This window comes from Tursiops truncatus, chromosome 1 (assembly GCF_011762595.2).
Source record: "Tursiops truncatus isolate mTurTru1 chromosome 1, mTurTru1.mat.Y, whole genome shotgun sequence".
NCBI classification, from domain to species: domain Eukaryota; kingdom Metazoa; phylum Chordata; class Mammalia; order Artiodactyla; family Delphinidae; genus Tursiops; species Tursiops truncatus.
The window spans coordinates 27,438,808-27,459,704 of NC_047034.1; the positions used below are offsets into that span (position 1 = coordinate 27,438,808).

General features: G+C 36.3%; 1 protein-coding gene across 1 annotated transcript in view; it reads left to right on the top strand.

Moving 5' to 3' along the window:
• The window catches only part of AKT3 (AKT serine/threonine kinase 3), a 384,719-nt gene that overhangs the window by 216,877 nt on the left and 146,945 nt on the right, over window positions 1-20,897 (top strand). The window contains exon 10 of the mRNA XM_073801464.1: window positions 11,735-11,866. Within this exon, the coding sequence (XP_073657565.1) occupies window positions 11,735-11,866 (132 nt within the window). The remainder of the gene's footprint in view (window positions 1-11,734; window positions 11,867-20,897) is intronic.

Genomic DNA, 20,897 nt, shown 5'->3' on the forward strand with positions numbered 1-20,897 from the left:
CTCAGTTCTTTTCATTCATTTTTCTTTATTCTGCTGTGCAGTAGTTATTTCCACTATTTTATCTTCCAGGTCACTTATCCGTTCTTCTGCCTCAGTTATTCTGCTAGTGATCCCTTCTAGAGTATTTTTAATTTCAGTTATTGCGTTGTTCATCGTTGCTTGTTTCCTCTTTAGTTCTTCTAGGTCCTTGTTAAATGTTTCTTGCATTTTGTCTATTATATTTCCAAGATTTTGGATCATCTTTACTATCATTATTCTGAATTCTTTTTCAGGTAGACTGCCTATTTCCTCTACATTTGTTAGCTCTGGTTGGTTTTTATCTTGCTCCTTCATCTGCTATGTGTTTTTCTGTCTTCTCATTTTGCTTATCATACTGTGTTTGGGGTCTCCTTTTTGCAGGCTGCAGGTTTTTAGTTCCCGTTGTTTTTGGTGTCTGCCCCCAGTGGCTAAGGTTGGTTCAGTGGGTTGTGTAGGCTTCCTGGTGGAGGGGACTAGTGCCTGTGTTCTGGTGTATGAGGCTGGATCTTGTCTTTCTGGTGGGCAGGTCCACGTCTGGTTGTGTGTTTTGGGGTGTCTGTGGCCTTATTATGATTTTAGGCAGCCTCTCTGCTAATGGGTGGGGTTGTGTTCCTGTCCTGCTAGTTGTTTGGCATAGGGTGTCCAGCTCTGTAGCTTGCTGGTCATTTAGTGAATCTGGGTGCTGGTGTTGAGATGGAGATCTCTGGGAAATTTTTGCCGTTTGATATTACATGGAGCTGGGAGGTCTCTTGTGGACCAGTGTCCTGAAGTTGGCTCTCCCACGTCAGAGGCACAGCATAGACTCCTGGCTGCAGCACCAAGAGCCTTTCATCCATGCGGTTCAGACTGGTAGTGTTGGAGGGTCTCCTGCAGAGGTGGGGGCCATTTGTGTCTTATCGTGAGGACAAGGACCAGTAAAGCCTTCTAGTGTTGGAAGGTCTCCTGCACAGCTGGAGGATGGTTGTGTCTCACCGTGAGGACAAGGGCACTGGCAGGAGAAGTTCTCAACAGTGACAGTTTTACTTCTTCTTTTCCAATTTGGATTCCTTTTATTTCTTTTTCTTCTCTGATTTCCCTGGCTAGGACTTCCAAACCTATGTTGAATAAAAGTGGCAAGAGTGCACATCCTTGTCTTTTTTCTGATCTTAGAGGAAATGTGTTCAGTTTTTCACCATTGAGTATGATGTTTGATGTGCAGTTGTCTTATATGGCGTTTATTATGTTGAGGTATGTTTCCTCTGTGCCCACTAACTGGAGAGTTTTTATCATAAATGGGTGTTGAATTTTGTTAAAAGCCTTTTCTGCACTATTGATATGATTGTATGGTTTTTATTCTTCAGTTTCTTAATGTTCTGTATCACATTGATTGATTTCCATATGTTGAAGAATCCTTGCATCCCTGGGATAAATCCCACTTGATCATGGCGTATGATCCTTTTTATTTTTTAACGAATTTGTTAAATTGAAATATTTTGCTTTACAATGTTGTGTTAGTTTGTACTGTACAATGAAGTGAAACAGCTATATGTATCCCCTCCCTCCCTCGTCGCCTGCATCGCACCCATCTAGGTCATCACAGACCACTGAGCTAAACTCCATGTGCTATACAGCGTGTTCCCACTAGGTCTGTATTTTACAGGTGGTAGTGTATTTATGTCACACCTAATCTTCCAATTCATCCAACCCTCCCCTTCCCCCACTGTGTCCACAGGTGCATTCTCTACATCTATGTCTCTATTCCTGACCTGAAAATAGGTTCATGTGTACCATTTTTCTAGATTCCACATATATGTGTTAATATACAATATTTGTTTTTCTCTATCTGACTTACTTCACTCTGTATGACAGATGGTAGGTCCATCCACATCACTACAAATGACCCAATTTTATTTCTTTTTCTGGCTGAGTAATATTCCATTATATATATGTACCACATCTTCTTTATGTTTTCATCTGTTGGTAGATATTTAGGTTGTTTCCATATCCTGGTTATTGTAAGTAGTACGGGAGTGAACATTGGGGTACATGTGACATTTTTTTAATATTAATTTATTTTATTAATTTATTTTTAGCTGCATTGGGTCTTCGTTGCTGTGCACAGGCTTTCTCTAGTTGTGGTGAGCGGGGGCTGCTCTTTGTTGTGTAACACAGGCTTCTCATTGCGGTGTTTTCTTTTGTTGTGGAGCATGAGCTCTAGGTGCGCAGGCTTCAGTAGCTGCAGTGAACGGGCTTAGTGCTCCATGGCATGTGGGATCCTCCCAGACCAGGGATCGAACCTGTGTCCCCTGCATTGGCAGGTGGATTCTTAACCACTGTGCCACCAAGTAAGTCCCTGTGACTCTTTGAATTATGGTTTTCTCTAGGTATATGCCCAGTAGTGGGATTGCTGGGTCATATACTAGTTCTATTTTTAGTTTTTTAAGGAACTGCCATACCGTTCTCCACAGTGGCCATATCAATTTACATTCCCACCAACAATGCAAGAGTGTTCCTTTTTCTCCACACCCTCTCCAGCATTTATTGTTTGTAGATTTTTTGATGATGGCCATTCTGAACCGGTGTGAGGTGATACCTCATTGTGATGTTGATTTGTACTTCTTTAATAATTAGTGCTGTTGAGCATCTTTTCATGTGCCTCTTGGCCATCTGTGTGTCCTCTTTGGTGAAATGTCTATTGAGCTGCATGAGCTGTTTGTATATTTTGGAAATTAATCCCTTGTCTCTTGCTTCTTTTGCAAATATTTTCTCACAATCTGAGGGTTGTCTTTTTGTCTTGTTTATTGTTTCCTTTGCTGTGCAAAAGCTTTTATGTTTAATTAGGTCACATTTGCTTATTTTTGTTTTTATTTTCATTACTCTAGGAGATGGGTCATAAAAGATGTTGCTGTGATTTATGTCAGAAAGTGTTCTGCCTATGTTTTCCTCCAAAAATTTTATAGTGGCCAGTTTTACATTTAGGTCTTTAATCCATTTTGAGTTTATTTTTGTGCATGGTGTTAGGCAGTGTTCTGATTTCATTCTTTCATATGTAGTTGTCCACTTTTCCCAGCACCACTTATTGAAGAGGATTTTTTTCTCCATCTTATATTCTTGCCTCCTTTGTCATAGATTAGGTGACCATATGTGCGTGGGTTTATCTCTGGGCTTTCAATCCTGTTCTGTTGATCTATATTTCTGTTTTTGTGCTAGTACCACACTGTCTTGTTTACTGTGGCTTTGTAGTATAGTCTGAAGTCAGGGAGCCTGATTCCTTCAGCTCTGTGTTTCTTTCTCAAGATTGCTTTGGCTATTCAGGGTCTTTTGTGTTTCCATACAAATTGTAAAATATTTTGTTCTAATTCTGTGAAAAATGCCCTTGGTATTTTGATGGAGATTGCACTGAACCTGTAGATTACTTTTGGTAGTATAGTCCTTTTCATAATATTGATTCTTCCAATCGAGCAGCATGGTTTATCTCTCCATTTGTTTTTGCCATCTTTGATTTCTTTCATAAGTGTTTTATAGTTTTTGGAGTACAGGTCTTTTGCCACCTTAGGTATTTTATTCTTTTTGTTGCAGTGGTAAATGTGATTGTTTCCTTAATTTGTTTTTCTGATCTTTTGTTCATAGTGCATACGAATACAAGAGATTTCTGTGCATTACTTTTGTATCCTGCAACTTTACCCAATTCACTGATTAGCTCTGCTGTTTTTCTGGTGGCATCTTTAGGATTTTCTATGTAAAGGATTGTGTCATCTGCAAACAGTGACAGTTTTACTTCTTTTCCAATTTGTATTCCTTTTATTTCTTTTTCTTCCGATTGCTGTGTCTAGGACTTTGAATATTATGTTGAATAATAGTGGTGAGAGTGGACATCCTTGTTTTGTTCGTGACCTTAGAGGATATGCTTTCAGTTTTTCACCATTGAGAATGATGTTTGCTGTGTATTTGTTATATATGGCCTTTATTATGTTAAGGTAGGTTCCTTGTATGCTCACTTTCTGGAGAATTTTTATCATAAATGGGTGTTGAAATTTCTCAAAAGCTTGTTCTGCATCTATTGATGACTATATGGTTTTTCTTTAATTTTTTAATATGGTGTATCACATTGATTGATTTGCATATATTGAAGAATTGTTGCATCCCTGGGATAAAACCCTCTTGATCATGTTGCATGACCTTTTAGTGTGTTGTTGGATTGTTTGCTAGTGTTTTGTTGAGGATTTTTGCTTCTATGTTCATCAGTGTTACTGGTCCATAATTTTCTTTTTTTGTGATATCTTTTTCTGGTTTTGATATCAGGGTGATGGTGGATTTGTTAAACGAGTTTGGGAGTGTTCCTTCCTCTGCAATTTTTTGGAATAGTTTCAGAAGCATAGTTGTTAGCTCTTCTTTCAGTGTTTCATGGAATTCACCTATGAAACCATTTGGTCCTGCAGTTTTGTTTGTTGGAAGATTTTTAATCACAGTTTCAATGTCATTGCTTGTGATTGGTCTGTTTATATTTTCTATTTCTTCCTGGTTCAGTCTTGGAATGTTGTACCTTTCCAATAATGAGTCCATTTTTTCCAGGTTGTCCATTTTATTTGCATAGAGTTGCTTGTAGCAGTCTCTTATGATCCTTTGTATATTTCTACAGTGTCAGTTGTAATTTCTTCTTTTTCATTTCTAATTTTATAGATTTGAGTCCTCTCACTTTTTTCTTGATGAGTCTGGCTAAAGCTTTATCAATTTTTTTTAATCTTCTCAAAGAACCAACTTTTGTTTTTATTGATCTTTGCTATCGTTTTCTTCATTTCTATTTCATTGTTTTCTGCTTTGATCTGTATGATTTCTTTCCTTCTACTGACTTTGGGCTTTCCTTGTTCTTCTTTCTCTAGTTGCTTTAGGTGTAAGATTAGATTATTTATTTGAGATTTTTTTGTTTCTTGAGGTGAGTTTGAATTGCTATAAGCTTCCTTCTTAGATCTGCTTTTTCTGAGTTCTGTAGGTTTTGTGTCATCATGTTTTCATTGTCCTTTGTCTCTATGTATTTTTTTTTTATTTCCTCTTTGATTTCTTCAGTGATCTCTTGGTTTTTTAGCTTTGCAGTGCTTTGCCTCCATGTGTTTGTGTTTTTTAGTTTTTTCCTCTACTTGATTTCTAATCTCATATCATTGTGGTTGGAAAAGATGTCTGACACGATTTCAATTGGTAAACATTTTCTAGTGCTTGATTTCTTACCCAAGGTGTGATCTATCCTGGAGAATCTTTTGTGTGCACTTGAGAAGAAAGTGTATTCTGCTTCTTTTGGGTGGAATGTACTATAAATATCAATTAAGTCTATCTGGTCTATGGTGAGATTTAAAGTTTGTTTTTCCTTATTTATTTTGTTGCTGGATGATGTGTCCTTTGGTGTTAGTGGGGTGTTAAAGTCTCTCAGTATAATTGTGTTACTGTCTTTTTCTCCTTTTTTGGCTGTTAGCATTTGCCTTATATATTGAGTTGCTCCCATGTTGAGTGCATAAATATTTATACTTTTTATGTTTTCTTCTTAGATTGATCCCTTGATTGCTATGTAGTGTCCTACCTTATGTCTTGTAACAATCTTTATTTTAAAGTCTATTTTATCAGATATGAGTATTGCTTCTCCAGCTTTCTTTTGATTTCCTTTTGCATGGAATATCTTTTTCCATCTCCTCACTTTCAGTCTGTATGTGTCCTTTGGTCTGAAGAGGGTCTCTTGTAGACAGCATATATGGGTCCTGTTTTTGTATCCATTCAGCCAGCCTGTGTCTTTTGCTTGGAGCATTTAATCCGTTTACATTCAAGGCAATTATCGATACGTATGTTCCTGTTACCATTTTCTTAATTGTTCGGGGTTTGTTTTAGTGGGTATTTTTCTTCTTTTGCATTTCCTGCCTAGAGAAGTTCCTTTAGCATTTGTCGTAAAGCTGGTTTGGTGGTGCTGAATTATCTTAGCTTTTGCTTGTCTGTAAACCTTTTGATTTCTCCATCGAATCTGAATGAGATCCTTGCTGGGTAGAGTAATCTTTCTTGTAGGTTTTTCTCTTTCATCACTTTAAATATATCCTGCCACTCCCTTCTGACTTGCAGTTTCTGCTGAAAAATCAGCTGATAACCTTATAGGGATTCCCTTCTATGTTATTTGTTGCTTTTTCCTTACTGTTTTTAATACTTTTTCTTTGAATTTAGTTGTTGTTAGTTTGATTAATATGTGTCTTGCCATGTTTCTCCTAGGATTTATCTAGTATGGGACTCTCTGCACTTCCTGGTCTTGATTGACTAATTCCTTTCCCATGTTAGGGAAGTTTTCGACTCTAATTTCTTCAGATATTTTCTCAGAACGTTTCTCTTTCCGTTCTTCTTCTGGGACCCCTACAATTCGAATGTTGGTTAATTTAATGTTGTCCCAGATGTCTCTGAGACTGTCCTCAGTTCTTTTCAGCCTCTTTTCTTTATTCTGCTCCTCAGAAGTTATTTCCACCATTCTGCCTGCCCGCTCATTTATCCCTTCTTCTGCGTCAGTTATTCTGCTATTGATTCCTTTTAGTGTATTTTTCATTTCAGTTATTGTGTTGTTCACTGTTTGTTTTTTAGTTGTACCTGGTATTTGTTAACCATATCTTGTATTTCCTTGATCCGTGCCTCCATTGTATTGTTGATATTTTGGATCATCTTTATTATCATTACTCTGAATTCTTTTTCATATTGCTTGCCTATTTTCTCTTCAGTTATTTGGTCTTGTAGGTTTTTACCTTTTCCTTCGTCTGTAACATATTTTTTTGTCGTCTTATTTTTTTTGTTGGGTGGTGCTGTGTTCTTGTCTTACTGGCTTTTTGGCCCAAGGCACCCAGCACTGGAGTTTACAGGCATTTGTTTAGAGCCGGGTCTTGGTGTTGAGATGAGGATTACCGGGAGACCTCAGTCTGATTAATATTTCCTGTGGTCTGAGGTTCTCTGTTAGTCTGGTGGTTTGGGCTTGGCGCACACTCCACAGGAGCTCAGGCCCGATCCCTGGCCTGCGAACTAAAATCCCTCAAACCACCCGGTGTGGCAAAAGAGAAGAAGAAAATAAAAGGACCAAATAGAGTGACTGATGTAGAGAACAAACGTTATGGACACCGGGGGAAAGCAGCTGGTGGGGGTTGGTGGTGGTGGGATGAATTGGAAGATTGGGATTGGCATATATACACTAATATGTATAAAATAGATAACTAATAAGAACCTGCTGTAGAAAAAAAATAAATAAAATTCAAAAAAAGGAGCAGTACAAAAACAAACAATAAAAAATAAAATAAAATTAGAAAAAAATATATTAGGAAAAAAAAATATAAGTGAAACAACTAAAACAAGGTAAAACAGAACCACAACAGAAAAAATAAGTGGGCGGGAGAAATGCAAAATGAGCAGAACAATAACAATGTATAAAGAATAAAATAAAATTAGAAAAATTTCAAAATTTATTTGAAAAAATAAAAATGAAACAACAAAATAAAATGGAACCACAACCTTAAAAAGAAAAAAAAATGCTGGAAAAGGCCTTGGCTGTGGGGGTGGGGCGGGGCTTAGTTGAGAGCGAGGTTTAGGCAGGGGGCGGGACCTAGGCTCAGGACCCATGCAACCTGAATATTCAGCACTGCTGGAGAGGGCCTCGGAGTGCAGAGTTCAGAGGTAAGGCACTTGGTGGAGGTGCGGGGGCAAGGTTTAGGCCCAACTTGGTCGGAGGGGGTCTTGGAGTGTGAAGTGCAGAGGTAAGGTTCTGGGTGGGGGCGGGGCTTATACTTAGCATGGCTGGAGGGAACCACAGAGATCAGATGATTAGGACCTCAGCAGGCTTTCTGGGGCCCAAGTGGGCAGGGGAAACACTGGCTGCATTCCCTTCCAATCCTTTGTTCTCCCGATAGTCTCGCCATCCTTGTTGATCCCCTCACTGTGGGTGGGCTTCCTAAGAGTGGGAACCCCTTCCCTCCCCCAGCCGCCCCTCCAAGGCTCCAGTTCTATCCTGCCTCCACTTCTCCTCCCTCCTCCCTCCCCCCCACGTCTTACTCTGTTGCTGTGGTGTTCCTCCTGTCCCCTTAGGTTTCCGTGGTCCCCCACATGGTAGGTGCCCTAGTTGTGAGGATATGCGAACTCCATGTCCTTGTAGTCTGTCATCTTTATGATCCTTTGAATGTGTTGTTGAATTTGATTTGCTAATATTTTGTTGAATATTTTTGTGTGTATGTTCATCAGTGATATTGGCCTGTAATTTTCTTTTTTTGTGTTATCTTTGTCTGCTTTTGGTATCAGGGTGATGGTGGTGTTGTTGAGCAAGTTTGGGAGTATTCTTTTCTCTTCAATTGTTTGGAATAGTTTCAGAAGGATAAATGTTAACTCTTCTCTAAATATTTGATAGAATTCACCTGTGAAGCCATCTGGTCCTGGACTTTTGTTTGTTGGAAGTTTTTTAATCACAGTTTCAATTTCAGTACTTGTGATTAGTCTGTTCATGTTTTCTATTTCTTTCTGTTTCAGTCTTAGGAGATTGTACCTTTCTAAGGATTTGTCTGTTGCTTCTAGGTTATCCATTTTATTGGCATAGAGTTGCTTGTAGTAGTCTCTTATGATCCTTTGTATTTCTGTGGTGTCATTTGTAACTTCTCCTTTTTCATTTCTAATTTTATTGATTTGAGTCCTCTCCCTCTTTTCCTTATGAGTCTGGCTAAAGGTTTATCAATTTTATTAGTCTTCTCAAAGAACCAGCTTTTAGTTTCATTGATCTTTGCTTTTGTTTCCTTTGTCTCTATTTCATTTATTTCTGCTCTGATCTTTATGATTTCTTTCCTTCTACTAACTTTAGGTTTTGTTTGTTCTTTTTTGTTGAGTTGTGTTAAGTGGAAAGGTAGATTGTTTACTTGAGATTTCTCTTGTTTCCTGAGTTAAGATTGTATCGCTATAAAATTCCCTCTTAGAACTGCTTTTGCTGCACCCCATAGGTTTTGGATCATCATTCTTTCATTATCGTTTGTCTCTAGATATGTTTTTATTTCCTCTTTGATTTCTTCAGTGGTCCATTGGTTATTTAGTAACGTATTGTTTGGCCTCCATGTGTTTGTTGTTTTTACAGTTTTTTTTCCTGTAATTGATATCTAATCCCGTAGTGTTGTGGTCGCAAAAGATGCTTGATATGATTTCAGTTTTCTTAAATTTACAGAGATCCACTGAAGTCAGGTCCCAGGATTGCAGTAATCATGTATCTGGACCCACTGTTGGTGCTATGGTGCATTTTCCATCCTTAGCCTGGCCCAACCTAGATGTGTATGTGCCAACAGAATCTACAGCTGCTAAAGCTAAGCCTGTGTTTTCTGTGGGAGCACTGCTTGTTTGTTCAGATGTTCTGTAGGCTCTGAGTGTACAAGGCTAGTCTTGGAGATGTCATTTCACAGTTTGCACAGCTACAAGGAGAGATTTCAGCTTTTCTTCCTTAGTTGATGTCCCCTGGGGCTTAGCTGTGGTTACAACCCCACCTCTGTGTGTGGGTCTGCTTGTGAGGCTGCCCTGGAGCATATGAGTTTGCCCTGGCGAGGAGGGGGCTCAGAGGCTGTGTAGCAGCCAGGGTCACGGGACCCCTGGTGGCAACGGGTGCATGGGGAAACTGGTGGCCGCGGGCATGAAATAGTTGGCCCCAGTGGTGGCCCTTCGTAGTGCTCGACCATGGGTGCAAGAGAGCCTTCCCTGGCATTGATGAGGCATGTAGGGAAGCCAGAGGCCATGAGAGAGCTGGCCCCCTTGAGGGCCCTTCTTAGTGCCCAGGGAGGCAAGGGCCAGTGCATGGGGAGAAAGGCTGCAATGGCAGCTCCTCCCCTTCTGTGTCACTTAACAATGGCCCTTTCCTGCTATGGCAGTCTGAGTTTCCTCCACAAGCATTCCCAGTTGTGGATTTCCTCACTCCCGTCTCCTCATGCTGTCTCCTCACAGCCAACAGCAATCCTCTCACTGGATTTGCTCCCCAAATCCCATATTCCAGCACCCAGCCCCTTTCCACACTGGGACACACGTCTCAGGCTGGGGCACACAGGGCTGTGACACAGACCATCTGTGTAGGTCTCACTCTGTCCTGCCTGCCACAGACCGGGTGCTGCACTCTCTTCCAATAGTCCCCGAAACTCCTCTTCTGTGCCAACTGATCTCCCTGCCGGTGAGGGGCTTCCCAAGATGTGGCAACCTCTTCTCTTCTTTTTTGCTTCTTCTTTCTTTCATCCTCCCCAGTTACATGGAGATTTCTTGTCCTTTTAGGTGACCGAGGTCCTCTGCTAACTTTCAGCCTGAGCTCTGTGAGACTTGTTCCATTTGTAGATGTATTCTTGATGCATTTGTAGGGAGAGATGAACTCCACGTCCTCCTACTCCTCCGCCATCGTGACCTCGTCTCCTTTTATTTCTTCTTAAAATTTAATTGATTTATTTTTTCTTTTCTTTCTTTCTTTTTTTTTTTTGGCCGCATTGTGCCATGCACACAGCATGTAGGAATCCACTTCCTTGACCAGGGATCAAACCCGTACCCCCTGCAATGGAAGCATGCATTCTTAACCACTGGACCACTGGGGAAGTCCCTAATTGATTTCTGCCCTGATCTTTATTATTTTTTTCTTCTAATTCTTTTGGGTTTAATTTGCTGTTTTTCTAGTTTCTTAAGGTAGAAGCTGAGGTCATCGGTTTGAGACATTTCTGACATTTACTTCAAATGGGTGGTAAAGAGGAAAGAAATACTTCTAAAAAGGCACAAAAATCTTCAATAACTTCTGATTGTTGGTAGGATAAAACCCCAGATCCTTACATTGTTATTTTTAAATCCCTCTAAACTGAATTTAAATTTAAGATGATAAACTGAGCATACCTCCTCTTTCATCTAAAAGCCTATTAAAATAATAGCAGAGGAATTTTTAAAAGGGACAAGTCCACAAAAATGAAAAGCTGTATGAGGGAAGGACACTAGTGGAGAAATATTATCAAAATTTTGGAAGTTTGTGGATAAATAGAGTAGGAAAAGCATTCATAGAGGGGGCTATGGAGAGCAATAGTAATTCTGCTTGGCAAAATCCTGGTAATCACCTACTACTTAGAAATGGGAATGAGAAATGAAACTGAAAACAGGCAGATTAAAGACATTCTCAGAGTTCCATGACTCCTTCTTCTGCATTGGACCAGTTGCTTTCTCAGAAGATATATTGCTGTTGTTCTTCTGTTTCTTTGCACTGGGCTCCAGAATTGTTTTCAACATTTCTTATACATGTATCTTTCTCTTTCTTGGAGTCCATCCTTATTTTGATATAGTACATTCTCAAACACTCCCTTCAATCCTTTTCTCTTAGATATATTTGGAAATGTTTGTGGAGGACATTTTTGATTGTCACATTGTCTGGGAGTAGTGGCACTACTAAATCCTTAGAAACTTGAGTTCTTGGAAGTGAGTGAAAATGATTTTATTTTCCCTTTGCCCTTACTAATAATTTGAGTAGTTGTGAGATTCTACGTTTAAAATTATTGTCTCCACTATCTGAGAATTGCTTAAATTATTTCCAGCATCCATGATTGGTGATGAGAAAGCCAATGCCATTCTGATTCTTCATCATTTAAGTGTGCTTAGAAGTTGGTAAAATTTGATTTTGAGTAGATAATGCAAATATATACATATAAGTTTACAAATAAATTGCATCAAATGTTTCATATTATGTATTTTCATTTGTATTTTTCAGACAATGAATGATTTTGACTATTTGAAACTACTAGGTAAAGGCACTTTTGGGAAAGTTATTTTGGTTCGAGAGAAAGCAAGTGGAAAATACTATGCTATGAAGATTCTGAAGAAAGAAGTTATTATTGCCAAGGTAACTGGTTACTAGAGTTGATTATTAAATTTTTGTTTATGGTGTCCACAAGTGTGTGTGTTCACGCATGCACATGACTAAAGTTTAGAAATTCCATTAAATAACCAAAATGTTGATTGTAGGCTACAGCTACAATAATATCTGTATATTGATATTTATTTACAGTATTGAAACTTTCAAAGTTTGTAATATCCTCTGACTATTAGAATCTATTGTATTCCTTTGAGAGCGAAATATTTATTCTATGTTTGTGTGTTTGGGATAATGTTTTCACTGTATATTTGTGACCTATATCACTAATTACAGTAGTGATACTTTTTGATATTTCCCCCCAATATTCTGAGTTTTTTATTATTAAATAAAATGGTGAATAGAATATTAGCATAGATTTTATGTAATCATTGAATGGAAAAGCATTATTAATAACTTTAAAATACTACAATAATAAAGCTAAAATGATCACTACAATACTTCTACTTAAAATCCATCACCACACGTAGTTACAAGCTTTATTTTTTTGTGGTCAGACCTTTTAAGCTTTATTCTTCTAGCAAGTTTCAAATATACATTATGGTATTATTAACTCTATTTATCATTCTGTACATTAAGTCCCCATGAATTCTTTATTTTATAACTATAATTTGTATTTTAAAATATATATATTTATTTATTAAATTGAAGAATTAAAATATTATAAATTATGGTTGATTTACAATAGTGTGTTAGTTTCAAGTGTACAGCATAATGACTCAGTTATTTTTTCTGATTATATTCCATTATAGGTTATTACAAGATACTGAATATAATTCCGAGATATAGAGTAAAACCTTGTTGCTTATCTATTTTATGTATAGTAGTTTGAATCTGTTAATCCCATACTCCTAATTAGTCCCTCCCCTGTGGTAACCATAAGTTTGTCTTCTATGTCTGTGAGTCTGTTTCTGTTTTGTATATAGATTCATTTATTTTTTAGATTCCACATAAAAGTGATATCATATAGTATTTGTCTTTGTCTGACTTACTTAACTAAGTATAATAATCTCTAGGTCTGTTCATGTTGCTGTAAATGGCATTATGTCATTCTGTTTTATGGCTGAGTAATATTCCATTGTGTGTGTATGTGTGTGTGTGTGTATATATATATATATATATATATATATATATACACACACACACACACACATATACATACATACATATGTGTGTGTGTGTGTGTGTGTGTGTGTATGCCACATCTTCTTAAGCCAACCGTCTCCTGATGGGCACTTGGGTCATTTCCATGTCTTGCCTATTGTAAATAGCACTGCTGTGAACATTGAGGTTCATGTATCTTTTTGAATTAGAGTTTTTGTCTTTTCTGGATATATGCCCAGGAGTGGGATTGCTGGATCATATGGTAGCTCTGTTTTTAGTTTTTTAAAGCATCTCCATACTGTTTTCCATAGTGGCAGCACCAATTTACATACCCACCAACAATGTAGGAGGGTTCCCTTTTTCCATACCCTCTCCAACATGTATTATTTGTGGACTTCATGATGATAGTCATTCTGACAAGTGTGAGGTGATACTTCATTGTGGTTTTGATTTCTCTAATAATTAGTTATGTTGTGCATCTTCTTTGGAGAAATGTCTACTTAGGTCTTCTGCCCATTTTTTAATTGGATTTTTTTTTTTAATATTGAGTTCCATGACCTGCTTGTATATTTTAGATATTAACTCCTTGTTGGTAGCATCATTTGCAGATATTTTTCTCCCATTCAATAGGTTGTCTTTTGGTTTTGTTGATGGTTTCCTTTGATGTGCAAAAGCTTTTAAGTTTAATTAGGTCCCATTTTTTATTTTGCTTTTATTTCTTTTGTTTTTGAATATTGACCTAAGAAAATATTGCTTCAATTTATGTCCTAGAATGTTTTGCCTATGTTCTCTTCTAGGATTTTTATGGTGTCTTGTCTTATATTTAGGTGTTTAAAACATTTTGAGTTTATTCTTGTATATGGTGTGAGGGAGTGTTCTAATTTCACTGATTTACACACAGCTATCCAGCTTTCCCATCACTACTTGTTGAAGAAACTGTCTTTTCTCCATCTTATATACTTGCCTCCTCTGTCAAAGATTGACTGTAGGTGCATGGGTTTATTTATGGACTCTCTATTTTGTACCATTGAGCTATATATTTGTTTTTGTTCCAGTACCATGCTGTTTTAATTACTGTAGCTCTGTAATGTAGTCTAGTGTCAGGGAGCATGTTATTTCCAGCTCTGTTCTTCTGTCTCAAGATTGCTTTTGCAATTTAGGGTCTTTTGTTGTTCCATATAAATTTTAGGAATATTTGTTCTAGCTCTGTGACTAATGTAATAGGTATTTGGATAGGAATTGCATTAAATCTATAGATTTAATGGGTAGTATGGCCATTTTAATTATATTAATTCTTCCAATCCATGGGCATTCCATTTCATCGTTGAATGATCTTCAGTTTCCTTTATCAGTGTTTTATAGTTTTCAATGTATAGATCTTCATCTCCTTGGTTAAGTTTCTTCCTAGGTATTTTTTTTTATTTTTTTACACCATTTCAAATGGGATTGTTTTTTTTTACTTCTTCTTGTTGATATATCATTATTAGTGTAAAGAAACCAATTTGTGTACAGTGGTCTTTTATCCTGCTATCTTGCTGAATTCATTTATTAGTTCTAATAGTTTTTATGTGGCAATTTTAGGGTTCTCTATATTGAGTATCATGTCATCTGCAATTAATGACAGTTTTATCTCTTTCCTTCCAATTTGGATACCTTTTATTTCTTTTCTTATCTGATTGCTGTGGCTAAGACTGTCAATGCTATGTTAAATAGAAATGGTAAGAGTGGGAATCCTTGTCTTGTTCCTGAATTTAGCGGGAAGTCTTTCAGTTTTTAACTGTTCATTTTGTGTTGGCTGTTGTTTTGCTGTAAACGGCCTTTAATATGTTGAAATATGTTCCCTCTCCCTCTATACCTACTTTGGTGAACATTTTTATCATAAATGAATGTTGTCAAATACTTTTTCTGCATCTATTGAGATGATCATCTGGTTTTTGCCTTTCCTTTTTTTTAATGTGGTATATCACATTGACTGATTTGTGTATGTTGAACCATCCTTCTGGCCCTGGAATGAATCCAAGTTGATCATGGTGCATGGTCCTTTTTATGTCATGTTGGATTCAGTTTGCTAATATTTTGTTGAGGAGTTTTGCATCTAAATTTATCAAAGATATTGGCTTATAATTTTCTTTTTTTTGTAATGCCTTTGTCTGGTTTTGGTATCTGGGTGATGGTGGCCTCATAAAATAAATTTGGAAGGGTTCCCTCCTCTTTCATTTTTTCAGAATAGTTTGAGAAGGATTGTTATGAGTTCTTCTTTGTTTGTTTGTTAGAATCCCCAGTGAAGCAGTTTGGTCCTGGATTTTTGTTTGACAGAATTTTAAAATTACACATTCTCTTTCACATCTAGTGATTGGTGTGTTCAAATGATCTGTTTCTTCTTGACTTAGTTTTGGCAGACTGTATATTTTTAGAGATGTACATTTCTTCTAGGTTGTCCAGTGTTTTGGCATACAGCTCTTCATAGTATTCTCTATGATTTTTTGTATCTCTGTGGTATTGGTTGTTGTTACATCTCTTTCATTTCTTATTTTCTTTATTTGGGTCCTCTCTCTTTTCTTCTTGGTGTGCTTGGCTAGAGGTTTTTCGATTTTATCTTTTCAAAATAAACAGCTCTTGGTTTTATTGATCTTTTCTGGGTTTTTTTTAATCTATTTTATTTATTCAATCTCTGATCTTATAATTTCTTGTCTTCTGCTGACTTTGGGTTTTGTTTGTTCTTCTTTTTCTAATTCTTTTAGGTGGTAGGTTAGGTTGTTTATTTGAGATTTTACTTGTTTCTTGAGGAAGGCCTGTATCCCTATGTACTTTTCTCTTAACACTGTTTTGCTGTATACCATAGATTTTGTAAGATTGTGTTATCACTTTCGTTTGCCTCGAAGTATTTTCTGATTCCTTTTTTGATTTCATCGTTGACTCATTGATTTTTAAGTAGCATGTTGTTTAGTCTCCCCATGTTTGTTCTTTTCACATTTTTCTTTCTGTGGTTGATTTCTGTTTTCATTCAGAATTTTGTACCTTTTGACCTCCATCACCCATTTTACGCACCTACTGCTTCTCGCTGTTCTCTGTGAGTTCACGCCTTTCTTTCTCTCCTTTCTTTCCCTTCCTTCCTTCCTTTCTTTCTTTCTTTTTCTTTCTTTCTTTCTTTCTTTCTTTCTTTCTTTCTTTCTTTCTTTCTTTCTTTCTTTTTCTTTCTTTCTTTATTTTTCTTTCTTTCTTTCTTTATTATATTTCTTTGTTTCTTTCTTTCTTTCTTTCTTTCTTTCTTTCTTTCTTCTTTCTCTGTCTTCCTCCCTCCCTCCCTTTCTCTCTCTCTCTCTCTTTCTCTGTTTCTTTCTCCCTTCCTTCCTCCCTCCACATATAAGTGGAATCAAACAGTATTTGTCTTTCACTGACTTATTTCACTTAGCAAAATGCCCTCAAGTCCCTTCCATATTATTGCAAGTGGCAAGATTTACTTCTTTTTGTTGCTGAATAATATTCCACTGTGTGTATCACATTTTCTTCTTCCATTCATCCATTGATGGATACATGGATTTATAAATTGTTTCCATGTCTTGGCTATTGTATATAATGCTGCAACGTACAGGGAAGTGCAGCTTTCTTTTCACAATAGTGATTTTGTTTCCTTTGGACAAATACCCAGAAGTTTAGTTGCTGGATCAGATTGTAGTTTTAATTTTTTTGACAAACTTCCATACTGTTTTATATAGTGGCTACATCAGTTTACATTCTCACCTGCTGTGTACGGGGGTTTCTTTTCTCCACACCCTCGCCAACATTTATTTCTTGCCATTCTAACAGGTGTGAGGTGATAGCTCTATGTGGTTTGGATTTGCATTTCTGTGATGGTTAGTGATGTTCAGCACCTTTTCATGTACCTGTTGGCCATCTGTATGTTTTCTGTGGAAAATTGTTTATTCAGATCCTCTGACCATTTTTCAATCAGATTGTTTCGTTTTTTTGCTATTAAGTTATATGCGTTCTTAATATTTTGGATATTAAACCCTTACCAGATATATGACTTGCAAATATTTTCTCTCATTTAGTAGGTTTTATTTTCATTTTGTTGATGGTTTCCTTTGCTATGCATAAGCCATTTATTGATTTTTCTTTATGATATCAAATTTAAAAAATTAATTGACACAACTGGTGTCAAGAAGCTTACCACCTATATTTTTTCTAGTAATTTCACGTTTTAGGTCTTACATTCAAGTTTTTAATCCATTTGGGGTTGATTTTTGTGTATGGTGTAAGAAGGTGGTCCAGTTTCATTCTTTTGCTTGTGGCTTCTTAGTTTTCCTAGCACCATTTATTGAAGAGAGTGTCCTTTCCCCATCATGTGTTCTTGGTTCCTTAGTTGTAAGTTAATTGACCGTATATGCATGGGTTTATTTTTGGGCACTCTGTTCTGTTCCATTGATATTTGTGTTTGTCTTTATGCCAATACAATGTCATTTTGACAAGTATAGTATTGCAATATAGTTTGAAATCAGGGAGCATGATGTCTCTAGCTTTGTTCTTTCTCAAGATTGCTTTGGCTATTTGGGGTCTTTGTTGTTACATACACATTTTAGGTTTTTTTGTTCTATTTCTGTAAAAAATGTCATTGGAATTTTGATAGGGATTGCACTGAATTATCAAAGCCTTGTAGTTTTAGGTGTACAGGTTTCCTACCTCCTTGTTTAACTTTGTTCTTTAGTATTTTAATTTCTCTAATGCTGTTATAAATGGTATTTTTTTATTAAAAACTTTTCTCTTTTTGAGACTTTGTTATTGGTGTATAGAAACCAATTAATTTTTGTATATTGATTTTGTATCCTGCAACTTTACTGCATTTGTTTATCAGTTCTACTACTCTTTAGGGTATTCTGTATATAAGATTATGCTTATGCAAATAGAGATGGTTTTACTTCTTCCTTTCTGATTTAGATTCCTTTTATTTTATTTTATTTTTTTATTGTCTAATTGCTCTGGCTAGGACATCCAATACAATGCTAAATAAAAGTGGTAGGTTGGGCCTCCTATGTTGCTCCTGTTCTTAGAGGAAAAGCTTTCAGCTTTTTTCCACTGAGTGTGATGTTAGCTGTGAATTTGTCATATATGGCCTTTATTATGCTGAGATATGTTCCACCTATAGCCACTTTGTTGAGAGATTTTATCAGAAATGGATGTTGAATTTTGTCAGATGCTTTTTTTTATCTTTTGAAATGATCATATGATTTTTATCCTTCCTCTTGTTAATGGGGTGTATGACGTTGAATGATTTGCAGATGTTGAACCATCCTGGCATCTCTGGAATAAATCCCACTTGATTGTGGTGTATGATCCTTTTAATGTATTGTTGAATTCAGTTTTCTGATATCTTATTTAGGAGTTTTGCATCTATATTCATCAAAGATATTGGTCTGTAATTTTCTTTTTCTGTGGTGGTGTTGTGTGCTTTTTGGTATGCTGGTAACACTGGCCTAATAAAATGAGTTTAGAGTGTTTTGTCATCTTCTATATTCTTGAAGAGTTTCAGAAGAAGGACTGGTACTAATTTTTCTTTAAATGTTGATAGAATTTACCAGTGAGGCCATCTGATCCTGGGCTTTTATTTTTTGGGAGATTTGTGATTACTGATGCAAACGCCATGTTCATTATTCATCTGTTCAGACTTCCTATTACTTCATGATTCAGTCTTGGTAAGTTGTATGTTTCTAGGAATTTATCCATTTTTTCTGAGTTATCTAATTTGTTATCGTATAATTGTTCACTGACCCTTATGATCCTTTATATTTCTGTGGTATCAGTTTTGAATGTTCTCCCCTTTTGTTTATGATTTCATTTGAGTCATCTCTCCTCATTTCTTTTTTTTAAATTAATTTATTTTGTTTATTTATTTTTGGCTGCATTGGGTCTTAGTTGCTTCATGTGGGCTTTCTCTAGTTGCAGCAAGCGGGAGCTACTCTTCGTTGCGGTGTGCGGGCTTCTCATTGCGTTGGTTTCTTTTGTTGCAGAGCACGGGCTCTAGGCATGCAGGCATCAGTAGTTGTAACACGCGGGCTCAGTAGTTGTCGTGCATGGGCTTAGTTGCTCCGCAGCATGTGGGAACTTCCTGGACCAGGGCTTGAACCTGTGTTCCCTGCATTGTCAGGCGGATTCTTAACCACTGCGCCACCAGGAGAGCCCTCTCCTCTTTTCTTAATTTGTTTTGCTAAAGGTTTGTAAATTTTATCTTTTCAAAAAGCCAACTCTTAGTTTTGTTGATTTTTTTAAAAAGTGTCTTTCTAATCTTTGTTTCGTTCATTTCTGCTCTAATCTATATTATTTCCTTCCTTCTGTCAACTGTGGGCTTACTGTGTTCTTTTTCTAGATCCTTAAGGTGTAAAATTAGGTTCTTTATTTTAGATTTTTCTTTTTTCTTAATGTAGGCATTTATCACTACCAACTTTCCTATTAGAATTTCTTTTTCTGCATTCCATAAATTTTGGTGCACTGTGTTTCCATTTCTTTTGTCTCAAGAATTTTTTGATTTCCCTTTTGATTTCTTTTTTGACTCATTGGTTCTTCAGAAGTGTTTTGCTTATTTTCTATATAATTGTGAGCTTTCCAGCTTCACTCCTGTTATTTTTAGTTTCATACTACAGTGGTTGGAAACTATAGTTGGTATAATTTTAATCTTCTGAAATTTGTTATGACTTGTTTTGTGATCTAACATATACTCCATCCCAGAGAATGTTGTGTGTGTACTTGAGAAGAATATGTATTGTGAAGCCGTTGGATGGAATCTTTTGTATATATCTGTTAGGTCCAATTGCTCTAAAGTTTAGTTCAATCCGTTATTGTCTTGTTGATTTTCTATATGGATGATCTTTCCATTGTTGAAAGTGGGGTACTGAAGTCCTTTACTATTATTGCATTGCTGTCTATTTCAGCCTTTGTATTTGGTGACAATTGTTTAATATATTTTGATGCTCTCATATTGGGTGTGTATATATTTACAATTGTTATGTCCTCTTGATGAATCGATCCCTTTATCGTTATATAATGACCTTCCTTTTCTTTTACAACTTTTGACTTAAAGTCGAAATTGAACTTAAAGTTCAATTCTTACAACTTTCGACTTAAAGTCTATTTGTCTGATAGAAGTATAGCTACTCCTTGTCTCTTTTGGTTTCCATTTACATGGAATATCCTCTTCCATCCCTTCCCTTTCATCATATGAGTTTCCTTAAAGCTTAAGTGAGTCTGTTTTAGGTAGCATGTAGTTGGGTTTTGTTTTTTTATCTACTCAGCAACTCTGTGTTTTTTAATTGGAGATGTTAAACCATTTATATTTTAAGGAATTACTGATGATGAAAGATTTACTATCACCATCTGGTTAATTGCTTTCTAATTATTTTATAGTTTCTTTTTTCTTTTCTTCCTCTCTTGCTTGCTTTTTTTGTGAATTGTTCATTTTATATAGTGGTATATTTGATTCTTTTTATCATTTGTGTATCAGAGTTCTTTGCTTTGTGATTACCCTGTTGTTCATAATACATTTTACAGTTATAGCAGTCTATTTTAAGTTGATAACATTTTAACTTCAATTGATTTTAAAAGTCCTACACATTTACTTCCCCCCCCAACATTTTATGTTATTGATGTCCCAATTTATATTTTTTATATTCTGTGTCCATTAACAAAATATTGTAGCTATAATTATTTTTGATGCTTTGTCTTTTAACCTGTATGCTAGAGATCAAAGTGACTTACACACTGCCACTGCAGTTTTAGAGTGTTTCAGATTTGTATAATTATCTTTACCAGTGAATTTTATATATGTTTTTATGTTACTGATTAATATCTTTTCATTTCAGCTTGAAGAACTCCCTTTAACATTTTATGTAAAGCTGTCTACTGATAA